Genomic DNA, 20,011 nt, shown 5'->3' on the forward strand with positions numbered 1-20,011 from the left:
AGTATCAAACATGGAAATAATCGATGCAGTATCAAACAAAGAAATAATCGCAGGCCGAAATTAAATTAGGAAATCAGTGATTAATGACAAACCAAAACATAATTAAGAAGAAACTGGTGCAGAATGTCCATAATACCCTTAATGAATACAAAGGAAAGATTCTTCGGTAGGGGTAAAAAGAGTAAAAATCCAAAACATGCTTGTATTTTAATAGTATAGATTGGTGACCAATTCACATTTTGAAACCAATTTGAATATTACAAGACACAATTTGAAACTTTGTTTTAAATCATATTTAATGTTTTTCAGAATATTTTCCTGATATTATGATGTTTAAGATATTGTTGAACTCCAATCTGGGGAACCTGTTCTTAATGATCTTCAATTTCATCTTACCAATATTATAAAGTTACATGAAAACATGAGCAAGTAGCAATGTTACGTAAATTACTAAATAGTTTATATGTTTACTACTAACCACGCTTAATCAAATATCATGTAGTAAATGTATAATTATTGTTATTGAGATCCCTTCAGAAATTTCAAAACGATATTGTTGAACTCTTGAGCACATTCGATCTGGGGAACATGTGAAGTGTTCTCAATGATTTCCAGTTTTGTTTTATCTCCAAGAATCCTACATAAATATACCAACAATTGCAGCACAATATGCTTAAGAATAGTAATGATACTAATTACAGTTAGTTAATATACGATAAAGCTTGAACAAGAAAATATTCTTGTACTTACTCTTTTAGTTCGTAGGCCATCTTCACCGGAAATATTTGATCTTTGTCTCCCCAAATTATAAGGACTTCCTAAGAGAATATAAACACTTCACCGTTAATTAGATGATTTCCAGTTAAGTACACATATTAATGTTAGGAGTAAATAGCGTTTGAATTGGAAAATATTTGTGACATGTTTATTATCTATGATGCACCGGGACGGATACGGGAACGGATACGGGGACAGGAGCGGGGACGGAAAACGGCAAAACTTAAAATTTATGGATACGGGTACGGCATGAGTACGGCTGTATAATATATATATATATATATAGTAAATATTAAAACCAAATCATAATTCTCATATAAAATAAAACACCATGATAACATCTTAAGTAGAATAAAACAGCATGAGAACATCTTAAGTAAAATAAAACATAACTATAATATCTTTAAGTAAAATAAATAATAAACTAATCATCGATCAAACCTGAAAAAAAAAATTGTGAGAAACTTGTATATAGATTATAGACAAAACAGAAACAACACATATACCGACATACGTAACCCTAACCGTACGTATATATAAACCTAATACTGTTTTTCTTTTACTTGCATGAAAACAAACCAAAAAACACATACAAACACATACGTAACGTAAGTATAATACTGTCTTGATGTTATAATAAAAACATCAAGACTACAAAAAAACTTCATGTACGAACCTGAGAAAGAGGATCGATGTTTAGTTTCTCATCCCTGCCAAGAGTCACCCCTTTCAATAGTTCTACTTTCTCCTTTCTATTCTTCTGATATAAATTCTGCATATATTATACCAAAGGAAAAATTCATAATTGTTTTTCATCTTTTTATCATTCTTATTTTCCACACAAAACCAGAAATAAAAGAACATGAAGAAGAAAATACTTAGGTTACTTACACTAATAACGTCGTTCCAGAGAGCATCAGGAAACACACGAACTAGCCTCGAAGAAGATGCTAACCCCATAAGTGTCCGCAGCTCTGTGGCAGTTGATGGTAACATAACCTTCTCAATGCACTCACAGTTGGATCTTTGCAATAAACTTTCACTGTCACACTTTCTCATGTTGATTCCTGAGCTTGCAATCACTACTTTCTCCACTTTTCGCGGCCACATTTTTGCCATATGGTACGCCACAAATCCTCCGTAGCTTGTTCCAACCACATTAAACTTCTGTATTCCTATTTTCTCCATTAGGTTTTCCATGCACTCCGCCTTGTTATTTTTTATTGTTCGAGCATTAAGATATTCATGTGTTTAGTATACCACAAATAGTTCAAATCTTTTAGGTATAAGGGCTAACATATCAATGTCTAAACTCTAAAACCCACCCGAACCCAACACATAACCGAAATTTACCAATTCGTTATAGGTATCTATTTTATGACTCAAACCGACTAGGACCCAGTTAGAACCGATCTGAAACAGAATAAAAAAAAATCATGTACTGAATGGGATCCGACGATCTGAATGTCCATACCTAATTTAACTTATAGTTTATATTGAATTTATTGCTAAAATGTATATGTAGTCTGAATATAATTAATTCATATTAATTTGGAATAAATAAAAGTATTTCTTAGCTATTAATTATTATTAAGAAAAAAAATTATTTTTATTTTTAATATAACAATACTTTTTAGAAACACTACACCAAAACAATAATAGTGATCAATGACATAAGGTTCATATCCGATACATTCCTAAAGATGATCTTGTTCATTTACAATCAAAACAGCTATGAACTATAGAGAGAGTTAGAACGTTTTTATATTACCTGGAAGACCTCGGAGCGATTGGTGGAGGAACTAGTAGAGTCACCGAAGAAAACAAGATCGGGACAATATAGCCGGAAAGCGGACGGAGAGAAGGCTTGAATCTGTCGCCTCCACTGCCACATGGAGGATGGACCGAAGCCGTGGATGAGAAGCATCACTGGTCTTTCGTCGGTGCCGTGGTCTAGAGGTGGTGGACCCCAGAAGTGGATGGTTGTTTCAGAGTCTATGGAGAGAGTCTGCGACGTTAGTCCTGCCGCCGTAAGGCAGCGGCGGAGGTAGCCTTCTAGAAGGCGTGTTGGGCTGAGGTAAGACAACAGCGACATATATCTACTCTACTCTACTCTACCCTTCTTGGCTTCTTGTAAGAAAAGAGAGGGTGAGAAATGATAAAATGAATTTGAAGTTCTTTTTATTCAATGTATAGGAACATCTATTTATAGGAAAAACTATTTTAATAATGATTTGTTTCCATTCTTCAATATACTAGAAACGACCAAAGTAGTTTAATATTTTTTTCATTAATATATACGATCATGGTTTCTAATTCCATGAAAGAAACACTTATTTAACTATGTCAAATTAGTGGTTTAATATTCTTTTCATTAATATATACAATCATGGTTTCTAATTCCATGAAAAAACTTATTTAACTATGTCAAATTATACTAAAACTAAAAGTACTGTGCTTATGTAAAAAAAAAAAATAGATATCTCTTGATATAAAAGTGTCTGTATGCTTCAAAAAATCTTCACCTACTTGATATAGTACATTGATCATGGTAGGGTTATATGGTGAATTATTGATGCTATTGATATTCAAACATTTATTTCTACTTTATTTTCCAACAATCGTCAGTAATTTGTTTAACCGTCCTAAACCGAACGGCAGAATGACACATCATTATGCAATAAATAACCAGTTGCTGGACCATCTTCTGCAACGTCAAGAACCAACTTGGGCGTTCTAGTTTCCCCTATGAGTTTCTTGACTTGCAAGTTTGCATCCTTCAGCTTTTAAAAACCTACCATGCAAGCAAGTCTCAAAGCTGTCTCTTTTTTTCCTTTCACTGATCTCTCAAATTCTACTATCTCCTCTCTTTGTTTAAATGGATAGAAATGAGAAACAACCGAACGCTGCCTGAAATGCCATGTTAGTAGGATTAGCTCAACATGGGGCAGGGAAACTTCGGGTGTTCTCTCTGCTTGCAGTCACTCAGGGTTAGTATCCCGAGGCATACAACCAATATGTAGGCTGCTGCTTACAATTGGTGTGAGATGAAATTTGCCAAGTGAAAGATGAGATCAGAGACATCAAAAGAAAGGGTATTAATTTCAAACTCACTGATTGTCATGTATAGCTAATATAAAATCAAGTTACATCACATTATACTCAAAAGAATACACAAACAAAACAATCACTGAAACCTAATCCATAAAAAATGAAAAACCAAAACTTCAAACTGTTGCTTCTATCCGAGGCTGGAACGAGAGTGCTGAAACAAACTCCACAGCTTCTCCATCGTTAAAGCATCTTGGCAACTCACTCCACTCTTCTTTAACTAAATCATACACAAAGTATCTATAACACTCCTCTGGAAGATTCCCATTAAAGCACACAAGTATCTTGTCTCCATCTCCTCCAACGCAGTTTATGTCACCGTTTCTCCCGTACAACTCATGAGACATGGAAGGAGGCAACATCCCGACATGAACCCAGCTCTGTTTCTCTAGCTTCCAGATCCTCAAGCTGGCGCTTTCGTAAAACTCAGAGAGAAGAACCACGAACATGGTTCCGTTACATTCCACCAAGTCGATGGAATACTCGAGAAACGGAGGAAGAAGCTTGGGGAGATGAGTGAAGGTTCTATTGGTGAGGTCGCAAGCTATGATGGTTCCGTGAGAGCTAAGAAAGTAGACTGTTTCTACGTTGTCTTTAACGGTAATAACTGAAGAGTACTGCTTCGATGGGCTTCTCTGGAGATGGTTACTCGCTGCTACGACAACGTTTCCCGTCTTGCTAAGAAAGTAGACTGTTCCTGTTTCATCATCATCGTCTGTATTGCTCTTCTTCACTAACTCAAACTCTTTGCTCCATGAACAAGAACTTGACTCGTAGAACTTGAAACAGAGATTTGGTATGTCGCCGGAGATTGTGACAAGCTTGTAGCTAAAGGGAGTGATAGTAGTCATGGCTACGGCTTGGAGAGTTTTGTTATAGTTTTGACAAGGAATCTCACGAGAGGAACCTGTGAAAGGGTTACGGAGGAGGAAGCCACCTGAAACAGAGCAGCGAAAACAGAGCAATCCGGCTGAGGAAGCTACGGGGGTGAAGAGATCACGACGGTCGTGGAGGAGGGAACGGTTGAGGTTTCTCCAGCTGTTATCTGTGGAATCGTAAACGAAAGAAGAGGAAGAGGAAGAAGTGGAAGAGTCGTTAGAGATCATGAAGAACCAAGGGTCTCGAGAAGGGACTTGAGAGCAAGCGAGCTTGAAGGTTGTTGATGTTTGGGTGGACTTCCATCTCTTGCAGACGGAGGTCATGCGGAAGTAAGATGAGGTTGGTAGCCATGAGAGGACTCTCTCGAGGACGTCCTCGTTGAGGTCAGATAAGGTAACTACTGTATCTGTATTATAGTCTTCTTCTTCTTCTTCATCTCGTTCTCGTGATTTTCTTTTCATAGCTGAGAATCCCATGTTTTTGGGAAGATCAAGAAAGACAATTCTTGAAGTGGAGGAGAGCGGTGAAGCGGAGCACATACAATTGAAAAGTGAGTATATAAAGAAGCTTCTTGAGCTCCTCTTTCAGAGAGCGTTGACAATCCCACAAAGATACAAACGGTGGGGAGAGAGAGAGAGAAGATAGAAACAAGTGAAAGTTTGTGTTGTAACTTCTTGTTCAATGCTCACTGGTCACTGCCCCAAAACAAATAAATAATTTTCAAATAAACATAATTTATTTAAAATATCGTTGTTTATTAAATTAAATAATCTATGTGTGCTAATTAAATATGTATTTACTATTTACTAGTAGTAAAATGAATAATCAGTATAAAATAGCTGAATATTAAAAACAACAAAATCTAATGAAATACTCATCACTATAGTCAATAGAAAAGTATAGTTATAAGTTATAACAACCATATTTTAGACTAGGATTTGTAAAGTTAGTTTTTGTGTTAGTGATATTGTCCTCTTACAATTTGAAATTAAATAGAATTAAAAAATGGAGTGGAAGAAAAGTATAGTGGAGAGGTACATTAAACAATAACACGTCTGAGTTATTCAATAGTAAAAGACTTTGTTGAAATAACAATGGAAATAGAAAATAATTTGCAAAAGAAAAACTTACAGCCAACTAACAGTCCATTCTAATTTAGCTGGAGAGTGCTGCTAACTAACCTGCTATACTGATGTGAAAACAGCTTTGTAACGTATTAATTGTTTCCAAACATAGTTGCAAAAATTCCTAGTTGTGCATCTCAACATTCAAATGGTAATTTAGTCAAAACAAAAACATTCAAATGGTAATGAGATTGAACAATATTTTCTCACTTTTCCAAATTTATCATTAACTAAGCAATCAGAACAAACGAACATAGAAGAGTTAGCGCACGTAGACATGGCTGGTTTATAGACGCAACACAAAAGCAAAAGAGAAAGAAAGTTAGTTAAAGACTTATGGGAGCTGCCCTTCTCTTCTTCTCTTGTCACTTCTCATCTAAACACATTCTATCAAAAGTGGTGATTCGTGTGGGTTGTCTTCTTTTTCCTTTTTTTTTTCTTTTTCTTTTTGTATTGTTCTAAACAGTTTTACCTTTCGAATAACAAATTACAAAGTATCTACTTTTTCTTTTGCTCGTGTTTTCTCTTATACGTGTATTGAAATTAAAGCTCCACAAAACAAATAAATATTACTTTTTGGCATCAAGTTACATTTGTCAAACTTGGCGTTGAATTCTTCATCCAAAAATACAAGCTTTTGTAGACTTGTATTTGTAGTTATGCATACTATTGTTCTTTTGGGTAAAAAAAACTAGGATAGTCTTTCTGGTAATACATGTTATTTGAGTTTATGAATAATTACTTTAGAGAGGGATCTAAAATCATACACAATATAATTTGGAGTTTATAAACTATCCAGAAAATTTTGTTTCTAAAGTATTTTTACCTTACTAAGTGATGTAAATGCGAAGTCACAAAAATTGCAGTAAAAAAAGAAGAATAAAAGTTCTTGATATGTGAGAGAAAATGTATGAAAAAGAAGAAAAACGGGAGGTGTAAAAGCAAAAGGATAGGAGTATAGGACCACTATATGACTTTGTAGCCTCGTTGAGGAATCTCTTCTCGCATCGACTTTTGTGCCATCGCAAGTCAATGGCCAGAACTTGTTCCCAGGCCAGCCATGCTCCTCAATAACCTATAGTCGATATTCATCATACTTAAATAGTATTATACGATAAACTTTTTAAGAGAAAACTATATAAAACCTGATTTCTAAGAAAAGCCGTCGACCAAACCTAATAATAGGTCGCTGCACAGAACTTTAGCCATCATATTTAGTCAAGAATCAAGATATAGATTCTTGACCCTAAGACGTATACGAATCTGGAGATCTGTTTCAGTTAATGTATTGGAGAAACGTAATATTCCTCCCTTGATAGTTGATTCTTGACTTGAAGAAAGTTTGGCATGTGTAAGTTTGTAACACCACAAACATGAAACATGAAAGTCATCACGTGATGACAGGACAAAATAACTTGGGCTTGTTTTGAGCCAACAGCTTAAGCCCAACCTCTGCAAACGTGATATTGCTTAAATAAAATCCAAATCACAAGCCCAATCTATCCAGTACATTTTATTATTACGGAATTTAACAAGTCAATAGCCTTGTTGAAGAATCAGACGAAAACCACCCTGTTTTGTCCATATACTAAAAAGTCATGTTAAAACCTAAAATGATAGACGTAGAGAACACGGAAAGTAGTAAGCGTTGTGTGATCTCAGTGTAGGAAACAGCAAGTGAATAACGTCTTCACTCTTCTCTTGTATGTTTCTCTTCTTCTCATACACTTCCCAATGGGGGGCAGACTCCGTCATTATCTCTATCCAACCACGTAAAGACGACATTCTCCCTTTCTTACTTTTTCTTCTTCTTGAAATAGTACTTTTTGTATAAACGAAATAGTAGTTGATTTAATCCATTTGTCATTGCGTATTACATAATAGGATTTTATCATAAAGATTTTACTAGTTCATTTTAAATAACAAATGTTAGATTAGTTTTACCACATTTTCTTGCTCACGTTGAGGATAACTTTATTAACGTCTATTGCGTTTGTATAATTTTGTTTTGTCGTTTACCAATGACTTTTCGTAGGTTATTAAGATTATTTTTACGGGTTGGTTAATATTTTCACGTTATCCACCTGTGTTTGATAGGTTTTATACTGTTACCTCTATTGAATTATATAACTATTTAACGATGACTTTGTTAGTAGTCTTCAACAAAGTTTAGATTTTTTTTTTTTTTGCAATAGCATTGATTGGTTTACGCCTTCCTCGTGTATCTATAAACAAACTTCATATGATCATATAACAAACACATCTGCCGACACAAATAATTATAAAAAGACCACGTTTTTCTGACCCGATCTGACTGTGGTTGAGTGGTAATAAGGTGGGGTGAGACGCAAAAGTTCGATCCATCTATTATGCAAAATTAATCACAATTATCGTAGTCATCTTACATGGATATAAAACCAATGCTTTAGAGCCCATTTAATTATCTGAAGAGATAATCTATCCATGAACCTGAGATGTTCCAGGTTAATCAAAGAAAAAAAAATCACGTTTTTTTTGCTTTTATATCATGACTTAAAACAATAAATTGTTTTTTATTGTTTATTTTTGGTAAAAATGTTAAAAATTTTATTTAAGTATTTTATTATTAATTTAAGGTATACTACTAATATATTTTCCAAAAAAAAAAAGAAAGAAACCCAACACGCTAGTTACCAGTCAACTAATCATTTTTTAAAATTCTAGTCATCTTACGTAACTTAGAGCTTATAAAAGGACGTGTTATTGCCGCGACTAAACTCACCTTAGAAACCTTCCATCTTTGACAAAACCAGTTTCGTAGACATTGCATGATCAACATCATCAGGTAAGTCTTCATTTGCTTTGTTCTGTTCTGCTTTGAGTTATCAAATGGTTGTGTCGTTTTAAAACGCTTTCAGGGAGTGTGACATAGGGGTTTGTTATTCCTCTGCAGAGATTTATAAACTCATAAAGATGATGAACTCAAGTGGTGATGAGGAGAAGCAGGAGAGGAAGCTTGGGAATGGAGTTGTGGGGATTCTAGCTGAATCAGTGAACAAATGGGAAAGAAGAACGCCGTTGACGCCGTCTCACTGCGCTCGTCTATTACACGGTGGCAAAGACAGAACAGGCGTTTCCCGTATTGTGGTTCAACCATCTGCAAAGCGTATCCATCATGATGCCTTGTACGAAGATGTCGGATGTGAAATCTCTGATGACTTGTCTGATTGTGGACTTATACTCGGAATCAAACAACCTGAGGTAATAGAAATCTTTCTTTTTTTATAAAAATCTATCAAATCATTTTTTTTTGGAAGGTATTCATTGAATCTTGTATGACACACTAGAGCAGTAGTTAGATGGGTATCTCTATTTGGCCTGGACTTAAGTCAAAGTGATGAACCACGTTAAATCTTTGTGTCTATTACTTTCTTGTTTATCTATCCCTTTCCACATTTTTGTGTTTATGAGTTTTAGTGTATTGTGTGGGTTGTTGTGGTGCAGCTAGATATGATTCTTCCGGAGAGAGCATATGCTTTCTTTTCTCACACTCACAAGGCACAGGAAGAAAACATGCCTTTGTTGGATAAAGTAACAACACTTTTCATTCATTCATTCTTTTGTTCTTGTTACTCCTCTTTTAAGAGTTTTTCTAATAATGTTTAGAAACTGGAACGCAGATATTGTCTGACAGAGTGACGTTGTATGATTATGAGCTCATTGTTGGAGATCATGGGAAAAGATTACTGGCATTTGGTAAATATGCAGGGAGAGCTGGTCTTGTTGACTTCTTGAATGGACTGGGACAGAGTAAGCTGCAAGTAACAAGTTTTTCAAAAGCAACAAGCTTTCTTTCTGTATGTTGATGAATGCAAGTTTGATGCAGGATATCTAAGTCTAGGATACTCAACGCCTTTCCTGTCACTAGGTTCATCCTATATGTATTCCTCATTGGCTGCAGCAAAAGCTGCTGTCATTTCTATTGGTGAAGAGATTGCAAGCCAGGGACTCCCATTAGAAACCTGCCCTCTTGTATTCGTCTTCACCGGAACAGGCAATGGTAAACTTCTTTAATCCTCTCCTGCACTTCTCAGCCTGAAGAAGTTTTCATTCAGTTCATCGAATTTTTCTCATTTTGCAGTTTCTCTTGGAGCGCAAGAAATCTTCAGGCTTCTTCCTCACACTTTTGTAGAACCGAGCCAGCTTCCTGAACTATTTGTAAAAGTAAGTGACTTAAGGACATTGAAGATTACAGTTTTCTGTGTTATATGTTTTGTGAGAAATGAAATGTAAATATATTTCTACACAGGACAAAGGAGTGAACCAACATGGAAAATCAACAAAACGAGTCCATCAAGTATATGGTTGTATCATTACCAGCCAAGACATGGTTGAACACCAAGATCCATCAATGTCTTTTGACAAAGTAACACTTCATTCACAACTTATCTCCATGGCTGACACTTTTGTTATACTACTATTAACTCTATTCATTCTTTATCTTCAGGCTGACTATTATGCACACCCGGAACACTACAAACCAGTCTTCCACAAAAAGATCGCTCCCTATACATCAGTTCTTGGTACATTTTGTTCTCTCTTTTGCCTTCAATTTTCCACTAGCTACTTGTGTACTTAACTCTGAATTTCTGTGCAGTAAACTGTATGTACTGGGAGAAGAGGTTTCCTCGTCTTCTCAGCAACAAACAGCTTCACGATCTAACATCAAAAGGATGCCCACTAGTGGGAGTATGTGATATCACTTGTGACATCGGTGGCTCTATTGAGTTTGTTAACCGAGCTACTTCAATCGACTCCCCTTTCTTTAGGTAATCTAAATCTTGAAAGAGCTACTATCTAATGAAACTTGTCGAGCTGATAAATGTCTGGTTTAGGTTTAATCCTGTGAACAATTCATACTACAATGACATGGATGGTGATGGTGTGCTATGCATGGCTGTTGACATTCTACCCACAGAGTTTGCTAAAGAGGTAAGAAGATAACAGCGTTAGTAATATTTGGAACTGATGCTACAGTTGAAAACTTTTGTATTGATGTGGAGTTTTTGTGTCAATGAAAAAGGCATCCCAGCATTTTGGAGACATTCTTTCCGATTTTGTCGGTAGTTTGGCTTCCATGACTGAATTTGCAGATCTACCGGGACATCTGAGGAGGGCTTGCATAAGCTACAAAGGAGAGTTGACATCTCTGTATGAGTATATTCCACGTATGAGGAAGTCTGTTCCAGAGTATGCTCTGCTTCCACCATTTTCATTCACATTACATTATTCATAGTGTTTATTAGGTTTCTTCACTAAACTAATTTTTTTAAAAGCAGAGATGTAGAAGATAACATAGCCAACGGTGTGGTTTCTAACCAGAGAACATACAACATATTGGTGAGTTTCAAAGAAGCTGAGCTTGGAAAATGTAAACCAGAGAGAGACAAAACTTTCTTACAAAGATCTTTGTCTGAAAAAAGGAAAAACATAATCTCTTGAGATAACTTTAAATAAGGACACGATTCTGGTGTATAAAACAAGATATAGTAATAACTATTTAAAATTTTATGACTTCTAATAGGAATTAAGATAACTTGGATCCCAAGACTTATGTGCTACACGAGATATTTATATATGATACATCGATCAAGTTTCCTTGACCAAAGATTGATATACGTTTCGGAGATGTGCCTCAGCTTCTTGTAATGAATCTGACAGAGAAAATGCTTTGTAGGTATCTCTCAGTGGACACCTATTTGATAAGTTTCTGATAAAGGAAGCTCTGGATATGATTGAAGCGGCTGGTGGCTCATTTCAATTGGCTAGATGTGAACAGGGACAGAGCGCTGATGTTGAGTCATACTCAGAAGTTGAAGTAAGTTTTTTTTTTTTCTGGATAAAAAAACAATCAAGAAAGTTTAGTATCTGGTTTAGTTTGTTGTCATTTCTACTAATTGTCCTAAGATTTCACTGAAGATTGGAAACGTCCAGCAAGAAAAGGAGGTGAAAGAGAAGCATGAGGAAATGACCAAGAACTCTGCGGTAGACGTGTGTGTCGCCCCGCCGGCCTGCTGAATTCTTATCTTCAAGACGTTAAGGCTGACCCTGTGGCACAGAGCACCGGTTCAAGAACTTCTGTTCTTGAGAATATAGGTGGTTCTGCTAATATTCTTTTAACAATCTCCATGCAGAGGAGACAAATAAGTGAAAAGAGTGTTGTTTTGATACTAGTTAGCAAATAAACACTTGTTTATATATATGCTCCTATTGTGATTTTGCATTTTTAAATAAACAAGATTTGAAACTTAAAAAGTTATTTATTTTTAATATATTTACATGAAATAAAATTTTAGTTGAATAATTTGATTACAAGCTAAACTTAGAAAAAAAACATTTAATTTTTAATGCTAAGAGATTACAGTTTTAGCTAAACCTCAATCAAGCTTTCTTGATTCGTTCGCCTTCTTCCATACTTATACAATACCAAATGTCACTAAGTCGCATCAATACTATAGTTTAAGCATTGGCAAAATGACATTTTCAATTTGCAGAAATGTTTCAACACTTTGATACTACCAACGAGAGAATATGCTGCTCCACTTCTTCCCAGTTATGAACCCTAGTCACCAGAGGATGTCTATCCACAGACTCAGTTTTAGACCAAGGGTATGAGTTTTCATAGTCAAAGAGCAGAACCTTCATCCCAATGTTAGCGCATTCCTCTGCGTATCTAGGGTTATCGTCAATCAATACCTCTGCTCCAAATGATCTGCAGTTGGATTAGCCCATCAAACCACATGAAAGAAACATAGTGTTTTAAAGTTTTAGTCTGCAAATATGCACCTGCAGATCTCAGACTTGGGTTTGGAATCTCCATGAAGAGCAAAATGGTTCCCGAAATGAATCTGTTTAAACAGTCCTGGAAAATGCATGTCAAGCCACTCAAGTGTGTGATCCTTTATCGCATTCTGCCGGGACCTATCCAATGATACATTCGCGTTTTTAGAATTAACTGGTCAAACGTTCAACAGAGAGAAGATCACACACAGCATGACACTTACGTCACAACTGAAAGCTCGCAATATCTTGAGAGCTTGTGAAGAGTGTTATGGGCACCTGGAAGAGGATAGATCCCTTTCTTGAAATACGATGTCTTAAAGAATTCATGAACACGTATGTCAGCTGCAGGAGAAGAACATTATTAGGTCCTATAATCTATCCGCCAAAATGACTGACACACAAAAAGTCTTGACAGCAAAGTCATCAAGCTAGTCCCTTTGATTAAATGCATATAGATTTAGATAATACCTTCATTCCGAGAGCAGATCCATATCCGCGAGACAAATTAAGACACACAAGTTTTAAGGGCATATATCATAGACAAAGATATCTGTGATGGGAAGCCAGCAACGTTTTATCTGTACAGTAAAAGGGGGTTCCTGATACTAAATGATTTTTGGATAACTTGAAAACAGAAAATGGAAGTAGACTTGTACGAAGACCTCGGTTTTATAGAAAGTAATCAAGTGCGTAAACAGGGTACTGTGCTTTTATAAGTGAAGCAGAGAGAGGAACTCATATGCTTATCATAAGCCAAAGATAGCAATCCACCTACTCAAAGAGATTAACTCAACCTATTCATCCCAGGATAGGAGGTCGTAAAGTAGAAAGAGGAGAATGCAAAAGCAAGAATGTATTCCTCCACTTATGGAAAGCTCAAGAAGAAGTTCTCACATGATACCTTGAAGAACTCGTAGACATGGTAATTCAGAGACGGAATGGTTTGACAAATAGCGATCCGCAATGAACCTGTTAAGGGCTGGAGCCTTTTTATCAGCCTTCTTGTGATGAGAAGAAGAATCAAAACAGCCTCTCAAAGTTAACCCATTATGCCTTGTGTCGTTGTGTAATCCAATGGGATTGATCGAGTGTGGAGCGACGACGATCGGAGAAGAAAGGGATCGGAGGAAGAAGCAGACATTAGGGTTTGTGAAACGAATCGCGGGATGGATGGATGATTCTGTAGAGAGTGGCGTTGGAGTTGGAGTTGGAGTAGTAGTACTGCCTCTTTGATAACATCACCAAACTTTCTCTCACGTTTTTCTAACTTATTCAACTTCCAAAATCCTTATTCAACATCACAAAAGTCTCTTTTTTTTTGGTGGCCAACTTTCACTTCTTATTACTTGCCTTCTTAAATAGCACTCCCTTTCTTGTTCAATAAGTTTTGGACTAGTTTCTCTACATTTCTCTAGAGAGTATTAACCTTGTTGGGAAGTCCACACTCCACAGTGTGTCCCTTTTGTTGTATTGAAACTGATTAGCATTTTGTTCCATCGGTTCCAAAAAATCCATGTTTTGGAAAAAAATTTCGTTTCAAAAAATATATATTTTTATGTTTATATTTATTAATAATAGATTTTACATTTCAAAAATATAATTGTATTTATTAAAGTTTTATTGGTTAAAAGTTATGGGAAATAGTTCATTAAAAAAAATGCATTGGTAACTAAAATTTTATGTATTGATAATAAGCTTGGAAAACCTAAAACATACGTAGATTATTTGTTTATATGGTATTCAAGTAACGACTAACGATATATTGAAACATATCATATTAGTAATTTAGTGATCATATTAATGTCTAGTGTGCTGAATAATGATAAAACAAGGGGATGTGATTTGATCACGTGTTCTTACGTTACAATGTTGTTTCGCGTAAGATATTAAATATTTTAGTCAAAACTTCTCAAATTTTAAAGATTCTTTGTTGTTAATTGTTTATCTAAATAGGTAAAGTTTCTTATATACTTTCTTTGGGTATCCTAAAGTATGAGTGGACTGTAACTATCATGATGTGAAGACATGCATGTAACACATTTATATATACGGTTCCGGTCTATTTTTTGCTTAGCAGAATGGTGATATTCGATTAATACGTACAAATACAGACAAGGATAATAATTTGAAATATATAACAACGTATATATAAAGTAATTTCCAAACGACAGAAAGAAAACCAAAACGTATATCTCAATAAATGAAATATATAAATAAATGGTGCTATATTTATCTGAAATAATAAAAATAGACCCGTCATTAGGTGATACACGTAATTAACAATGCGTGTTGGGTTGAACAGTTGAACTAAGAGTGAAAGCCGTGCCTATATATAGAGACCTTGTTTCGAGTACTCAATAAGATTGTAACGACTAAACAAAAACGAAAAACTCAAGAGACGAGAAAGAGAGAGTGATGGAGAGGATTGCCGAGGTAGCGTATGGAGCATCCGCGAAAGCAGTTTTAACGTTGTTGGAGAAGAATCTGTTGCCAGATGTTGTCATAAGGCTACTAACGCGGCTGCTTCTCGCCGGTCGACTTCGTTCCGGTTACAAACCCACGGCGGAGCTGCAACTTTCTGATCTACTCCGTTTCGTCAACTGTAAGTGACATACCTAATTGATCCTTTCATTTTTGGGTTTTCAGTTTTTAGAATTGTTTTTTGAGCAAATACTAATAATCTAGAATTAATAATACAGATTTTGTGTAATAATAATAATAATAATTAGATTTTGTTAATAACGAGTGACGGTCTTGTACGAACCAGTGTTTGGTGCACACACACGAAGTACGATATGATTATGCTTCTGAGATTTAGTTTCGTCCGTGACTCAAACTATTTTAGTGGATCACTGTACTTTGTTGTTGTGATTAAGATTCTTGTTTGATCTGTGTTATGTGTAAAAGCTAAATACTAAGTACCAAGAAACTCTTTAGAAGAATCAAAAAGTTTTTTTTTTTTTTTGAAAATATTGTAATTCTTTATTGTTTAGATATTGCTGTTGAGAGATCAGCGGACACAAATCTTGTTCGTCTTTTCCTTACCTGCATGATTAAAAAGTTACATGTTGTTAATTGTATCTCCGGGATCTAAGCATACAGTATAAGACTAGTTAAAGATCTTTAATTATATAATGGTTTTGATCATGATAGAATCTGCGTCTTTACGACTGCATATCCACACACACAACAGGTAGTTACGATGATAGGCGACTGATGTACACACAAAAATCTCTCTCCAATCAAATATGGGCATAGCTTATTTAAGGTTGTTAACGGAAATTTAAAATAAATTAAATGGAAAATAAAAAAGTAAAAATGAGCGAAAAAATAAAAAGGAGAAAGAGAGTAAAACTTGTATTTGTATTTTACATTTTTTTAACAGTGATTAGAGAAAATAAAAGGAAGAAAGTTTTTTACTTGATTATGTAAAAGTAGAATAATTCAGCAGAAAGATATGTACTCCACTACATTATTGCTAAAACTGCTTTTCAGTCAAAACCTTAATGTTTTATACAAGAAATCTTAATATTTATATCTGAAAAGAAATAGATCATTTTCATTTTTTCCATAGAAAACTTTTGTAAAAGGTAAGCATAATAATTATATTAAATGCTGGTAAATTTCTCCCTTTGTAGATTTGTTTGAAAAAAGAACACAATATTTATATAATAAATGAAAATGTAAACAAACATTAGAGTCATGTTACCACAATGATTCATGTATTAATATTTCAGCTATAAAAGAGATGCCTATAGCGATCAATACCGAGAAGCCGAAGACGCAACACTATGAACTACCAACGGCTTTCTTCGAACTTATTCTTGGAAGAAACATGAAATACAGCTCATGTTATTTCCCAAAGGATTCAAGTAGCTTAGAAGAAGCAGAGGAAGCAATATTGGCTCTATATTGCCAAAGAGCTAAAGTGGAAGATGGACAAAGTGTTCTCGATGTCGGATGTGGCTGGGGATCTTTGTCTTTGTACATTGCCCGCAAGTATAGCAATTGCAAGTTAACCGGTCTTTGCAACTCAAAGACACAGAAAGCATTTATTGATGACCAATGCAGGTAATTTATTCCAAACCTATAAAAGCTTCAAGTACTGTTATATAAGAAGACTATTCATAAATGGTTACTTTACTTTGTCTTGTGTTTTAAAGGAAACTCGGCATTAAAAATGTCGAAATCATTGTTGGGGATATTAGCACTTTTGAGCATGAAGGGACCTATGATCGAGTATTCTCCATCGAAATGTTTGAGGTTAGGATATTTTTGGATCTAAGAGCATCATCATCACGTACAAACTCAAATGAATCTCTTAAAACTGTATTTAAATATATAAAAGAAAATTATATTGAAATTCCCAGCATGTCACATGTAAAACAAGTCTCTCACAATCTCTGGTACACGGTCCTCACTGTGTTTTCTTCTTTTCATTATTTTTTATTATTTTTTGTAACATTATTTCCAATTTTTAATCTTTAAATCTCAGTTAGAGACTAATGATGCACATGCTCTGAGCTTTATTCAAGTTACTTCTATCTAAGTGAAATATCTAGGACTCTTTTTTATGTATGATTGAGCTGTGATTTCATCAAAGAGAACAAAAGTTCTTAGCTTTGTTTTTCTATTTGGATTGTGAATAGCATATGAAAAAACTATGGAGAGCTTCTGAAGAAAATTGGGAGCTGGATGAAGAAAGATAGTCTTCTGTTTGTTCACTATTTCTGCCATAAGACATTTGCTTACCACTTTGAGGTATACAATATACATATAATTAATGCAAACTCAATTGATATTGTCTTCTTATTTAACTAGTTCTTTCACCAAAAAATTCTCTCGGCAATAATGCTATCTTTGGGATTATGCTGATTCAATATAGGATGTGCATGACGATGACTGGATCACAAGATACTTCTTTAGTGGAGGAACAATGCCATCGGCGAATCTTCTCCTCTATTTCCAAGTAAATATACATTATATAACTTACAATGTTTGTCGCACTTTATTATCATCAACCCAAACATATATTCTTTTTATCTTCAGGACGATGTTTCAATTGTGGATCATTGGCTCCTAAACGGGAAGCATTATGCAAGGACCAGGTAAAAAATCCAGAAAATGCTGTGATAGTAAGTAGTTAGAAGCTAATTTTGTCTTGTAATGTTTGTTACTTCATAATACAACTTTTCAGTGAAGAGTGGCTCAAAAGAATGGACAAGGAGATAGTTGCAATAAGGGAGATAATGGAAATGACTTATGGGAAAGAGGAGGCAGTGAAGTGGATGGTTTACTGGAGAACCTTCTTCATGGCAGTTGCTGAGCTTTTTGGATACAACAATGGAGAAGAGTGGATGATTTCACACTTCCTATTCAAGAAGAAATGATTATATCTATCTTCTGCTAGTAATCAGTTTATGATTTATCTTTGAAGTTCTGTAAGCCAAATAAAGAATAAAACATTAGAGCAACATTATTGGTAGGACTAATTTTTGAGTCCTTAGTTTATTTTATTATTATTTTTATGTTAAGACACAAATGTAAGAGACATTAGCAAAATGACACATTATTGCTGGGATTTTTTGAGTCCTTCAAATTCTAAACAGATTGTTTTTTATGCACACAATGTTAAAAATCTCCGACCAGTTACTCAACTTTCCAGCTTTGGTGAGAAGTAATGTGCTTATGTGAAGGAGTATATAGCTGCCAAGAAGTACAAAAAAGAACTGAAATAAATGAAACCTCATGAAACAATGAGCTAGAATCTGTAATACTCTTCGAGCTTTCCAGGTAAAAAGTCAGGGTCTTTAGGTGCAGTGTTCTTGATCTTCTCTTGGAGGTCTAAACTCTTGGGAAGTATAATCTCGGCTCATAGACCTTGTGTAGAGAAATACCTCTCCAACAATATCTGCAACATTAGAACACTCGATAAGAACAACCATAGATACTACTCACGATGATTTCTCATTGCCTTACCACAGTAGTGTATGCGTCTTCTCTGCTCTGCCTTTCACTCTTGCCAAGTCCCATGAATGTTCAAACATCATCAAGTTCAAATCATCCACACACAAATAACCAATAATAGAGAAAGAATGAGAAGAGGAACTAACATTACAATCATTCTATCTGAAGCTTCTGATGATGTCCCATGTTCATCCAATACATAAACCCTCCAACCCCTGTAAAAACCTCCCATAAAGTTTACAACTTCGATCACATTTCGTCAATCTACGTATCTGTGTGAGTACCCTTCACCTCTCAGCAGCTTGAACTGCAAGCCTTTCGGCGACAGATCGAACTTTATTAGACTGAACCGTCTCTTTACCGTCAAAAGATCTAGGCAACTCAATTATGAACTCATCAACCTCCTGCAAAGAACACTTCCAATCAAACCACTTCCACTTCTGAAAAACGTTTCGAATCATACTTTTTCTTCTGCAATTTCCAACAGCCTAGTCTCGAGCTTCTGTCCTCTCGATTTCAAAACCTAACACCCAAAATCACATCATCACTTCACTAAACCTTTTAAAGATAAATTAAAACGCATAGAGATCGAGGAATTTTGAAGTTACCGTGAGAGGACGAAAGGTGCGATTCCTGTCTTCGATTCCTGTCTTCGACAACCCTAAGTCTACGCCATTGATTCCGCTCGATAGCAGTTTCCTCCATTGATTCTGTTCGCCAAGCCCTAATAAAATCGCCGATCTCTGCCATAGATTCTGAGGATGAAAGGTTTTGATACCACTGTTACGACTAATAGAGGGAACTGGGAAAGGGAGGGCAGCGGTGGTGGCCGGAGTGATTACAGTGGGAGAACACTGATTTCCGTCGAGAGAGAGAATCTATGTGGAAAGAAAAAGAGACACGTGTTCATAAGGACGTTTGTTAATTGTCCTTAGTTAAGGAACGTTTGTTATGATAATAACCAATTTTCTTTTATTTTTAATCCTAATATTACTAAGGACAGGCTTAAGATATGCCGATAATGATGCTCTTATCCTTCTACTTTGATTGATTGTCTTCCTGGGTAATACAATCGTATGCTTTCCTATGAAAAAAGAAGTTCAATGGATGTTAATCTGTTTTCCACACATTTGAAACTGAAGGTTGGACAATGTTACAGACTGAGACAGAAGCAGATGAAGTGATAGTGGCAGATGGGAGACAATTGTACAAACAGAACATGACTCTGATCAGTTCAAGTCGAGTTTTGTACTTCGCATGACTAGAACCTTAAACGCAGGGAATAAAACTAAAGGTGTTATTATCCAGTCATGCTGTAAATTTATCACTGG

At 35.3% G+C, this 20,011-nt stretch overlaps 5 protein-coding genes and 1 long non-coding RNA gene across 10 annotated transcripts; 2 read left to right on the top strand and 4 right to left on the bottom strand.

Moving 5' to 3' along the window:
* Positions 1-357: 357 nt before the first annotated feature.
* On the bottom strand, positions 358-2,941 carry LOC108833269 (uncharacterized). The gene is made up of 5 exons (XM_018606698.2): positions 2,549-2,941; positions 1,669-1,986; positions 1,454-1,549; positions 751-818; positions 358-637 (listed from the first exon to the last, which is right to left on the bottom strand). Exons 1-5 carry the CDS (start codon positions 2,870-2,872, stop codon positions 520-522), a joined length of 924 nt encoding a protein of 307 aa, XP_018462200.1. The 5' UTR covers positions 2,873-2,941; the 3' UTR covers positions 358-519.
* A 953-nt stretch (positions 2,942-3,894) lies between these two features.
* Positions 3,895-5,451, bottom strand: LOC108852346 (F-box only protein 13). Its single transcript, XM_018625840.2, has one exon. The coding sequence runs from the start codon at positions 5,304-5,306 to the stop codon at positions 4,005-4,007; it is 1,302 nt and encodes a 433-aa protein (XP_018481342.2). The 5' UTR covers positions 5,307-5,451; the 3' UTR covers positions 3,895-4,004.
* A 3,207-nt stretch (positions 5,452-8,658) lies between these two features.
* On the top strand, positions 8,659-12,148 carry LOC108852642 (alpha-aminoadipic semialdehyde synthase-like). 2 transcript variants are annotated; one of them, XM_018626138.2, is made up of 14 exons: positions 8,659-8,715; positions 8,824-9,131; positions 9,375-9,461; positions 9,551-9,680; positions 9,757-9,930; positions 10,012-10,094; positions 10,180-10,296; positions 10,378-10,453; positions 10,528-10,699; positions 10,766-10,862; positions 10,954-11,120; positions 11,210-11,270; positions 11,608-11,748; positions 11,850-12,147. In XM_018626138.2, exons 2-14 carry the CDS (start codon positions 8,844-8,846, stop codon positions 11,946-11,948), a joined length of 1,692 nt encoding a protein of 563 aa, XP_018481640.1. In that variant the 5' UTR covers positions 8,659-8,715; positions 8,824-8,843; the 3' UTR covers positions 11,949-12,147. The 2 variants fall into 2 exon arrangements, with proteins under 2 accessions (XP_018481640.1, XP_056864632.1); XM_057008652.1 differs by lacking the exon at positions 8,659-8,715 and having other exon boundaries at positions 8,726-9,131; positions 11,850-12,148.
* A 22-nt stretch (positions 12,149-12,170) lies between these two features.
* On the bottom strand, positions 12,171-13,195 carry LOC108852534 (uncharacterized). Its single transcript, XM_018626039.2, has 4 exons — positions 13,182-13,195; positions 12,935-13,055; positions 12,717-12,851; positions 12,171-12,642 (listed from the first exon to the last, which is right to left on the bottom strand). The coding sequence occupies exons 3-4, from the start codon at positions 12,803-12,805 to the stop codon at positions 12,432-12,434; spliced, it is 300 nt and encodes a 99-aa protein (XP_018481541.1). The 5' UTR covers positions 12,806-12,851; positions 12,935-13,055; positions 13,182-13,195; the 3' UTR covers positions 12,171-12,431.
* Positions 13,196-15,053: 1,858 nt separating this feature from the next.
* LOC108852024 ((S)-coclaurine N-methyltransferase-like) lies at positions 15,054-18,294 on the top strand. Its single transcript, XM_018625509.2, is given in 8 exon segments — positions 15,054-15,315; positions 16,451-16,784; positions 16,877-16,976; positions 17,363-17,368; positions 17,370-17,474; positions 17,599-17,682; positions 17,763-17,821; positions 17,911-18,294. Coding segments are annotated over 8 exon segments (1,068 nt in total). The 5' UTR covers positions 15,054-15,128; the 3' UTR covers positions 18,104-18,294.
* Positions 18,295-18,379: 85 nt separating this feature from the next.
* Positions 18,380-19,670, bottom strand: LOC130511066 (uncharacterized). 4 transcript variants are annotated; one of them, XR_008944862.1, is made up of 5 exons: positions 19,289-19,670; positions 18,972-19,203; positions 18,827-18,895; positions 18,693-18,731; positions 18,380-18,624 (listed from the first exon to the last, which is right to left on the bottom strand). It is a non-coding gene; the product is annotated as an uncharacterized LOC130511066 (long non-coding RNA). The 4 variants fall into 4 exon arrangements; XR_008944861.1 differs by having other exon boundaries at positions 18,693-18,895; XR_008944860.1 differs by having other exon boundaries at positions 18,827-19,203.
* Between the last annotated feature and the right edge of the window lie 341 nt (positions 19,671-20,011).

The sequence above is a fragment of the Raphanus sativus genome, chromosome 4 (genome assembly GCF_000801105.2).
Source record: "Raphanus sativus cultivar WK10039 chromosome 4, ASM80110v3, whole genome shotgun sequence".
In the NCBI taxonomy this organism is placed as follows: Eukaryota; Viridiplantae; Streptophyta; class Magnoliopsida; order Brassicales; family Brassicaceae; genus Raphanus; species Raphanus sativus.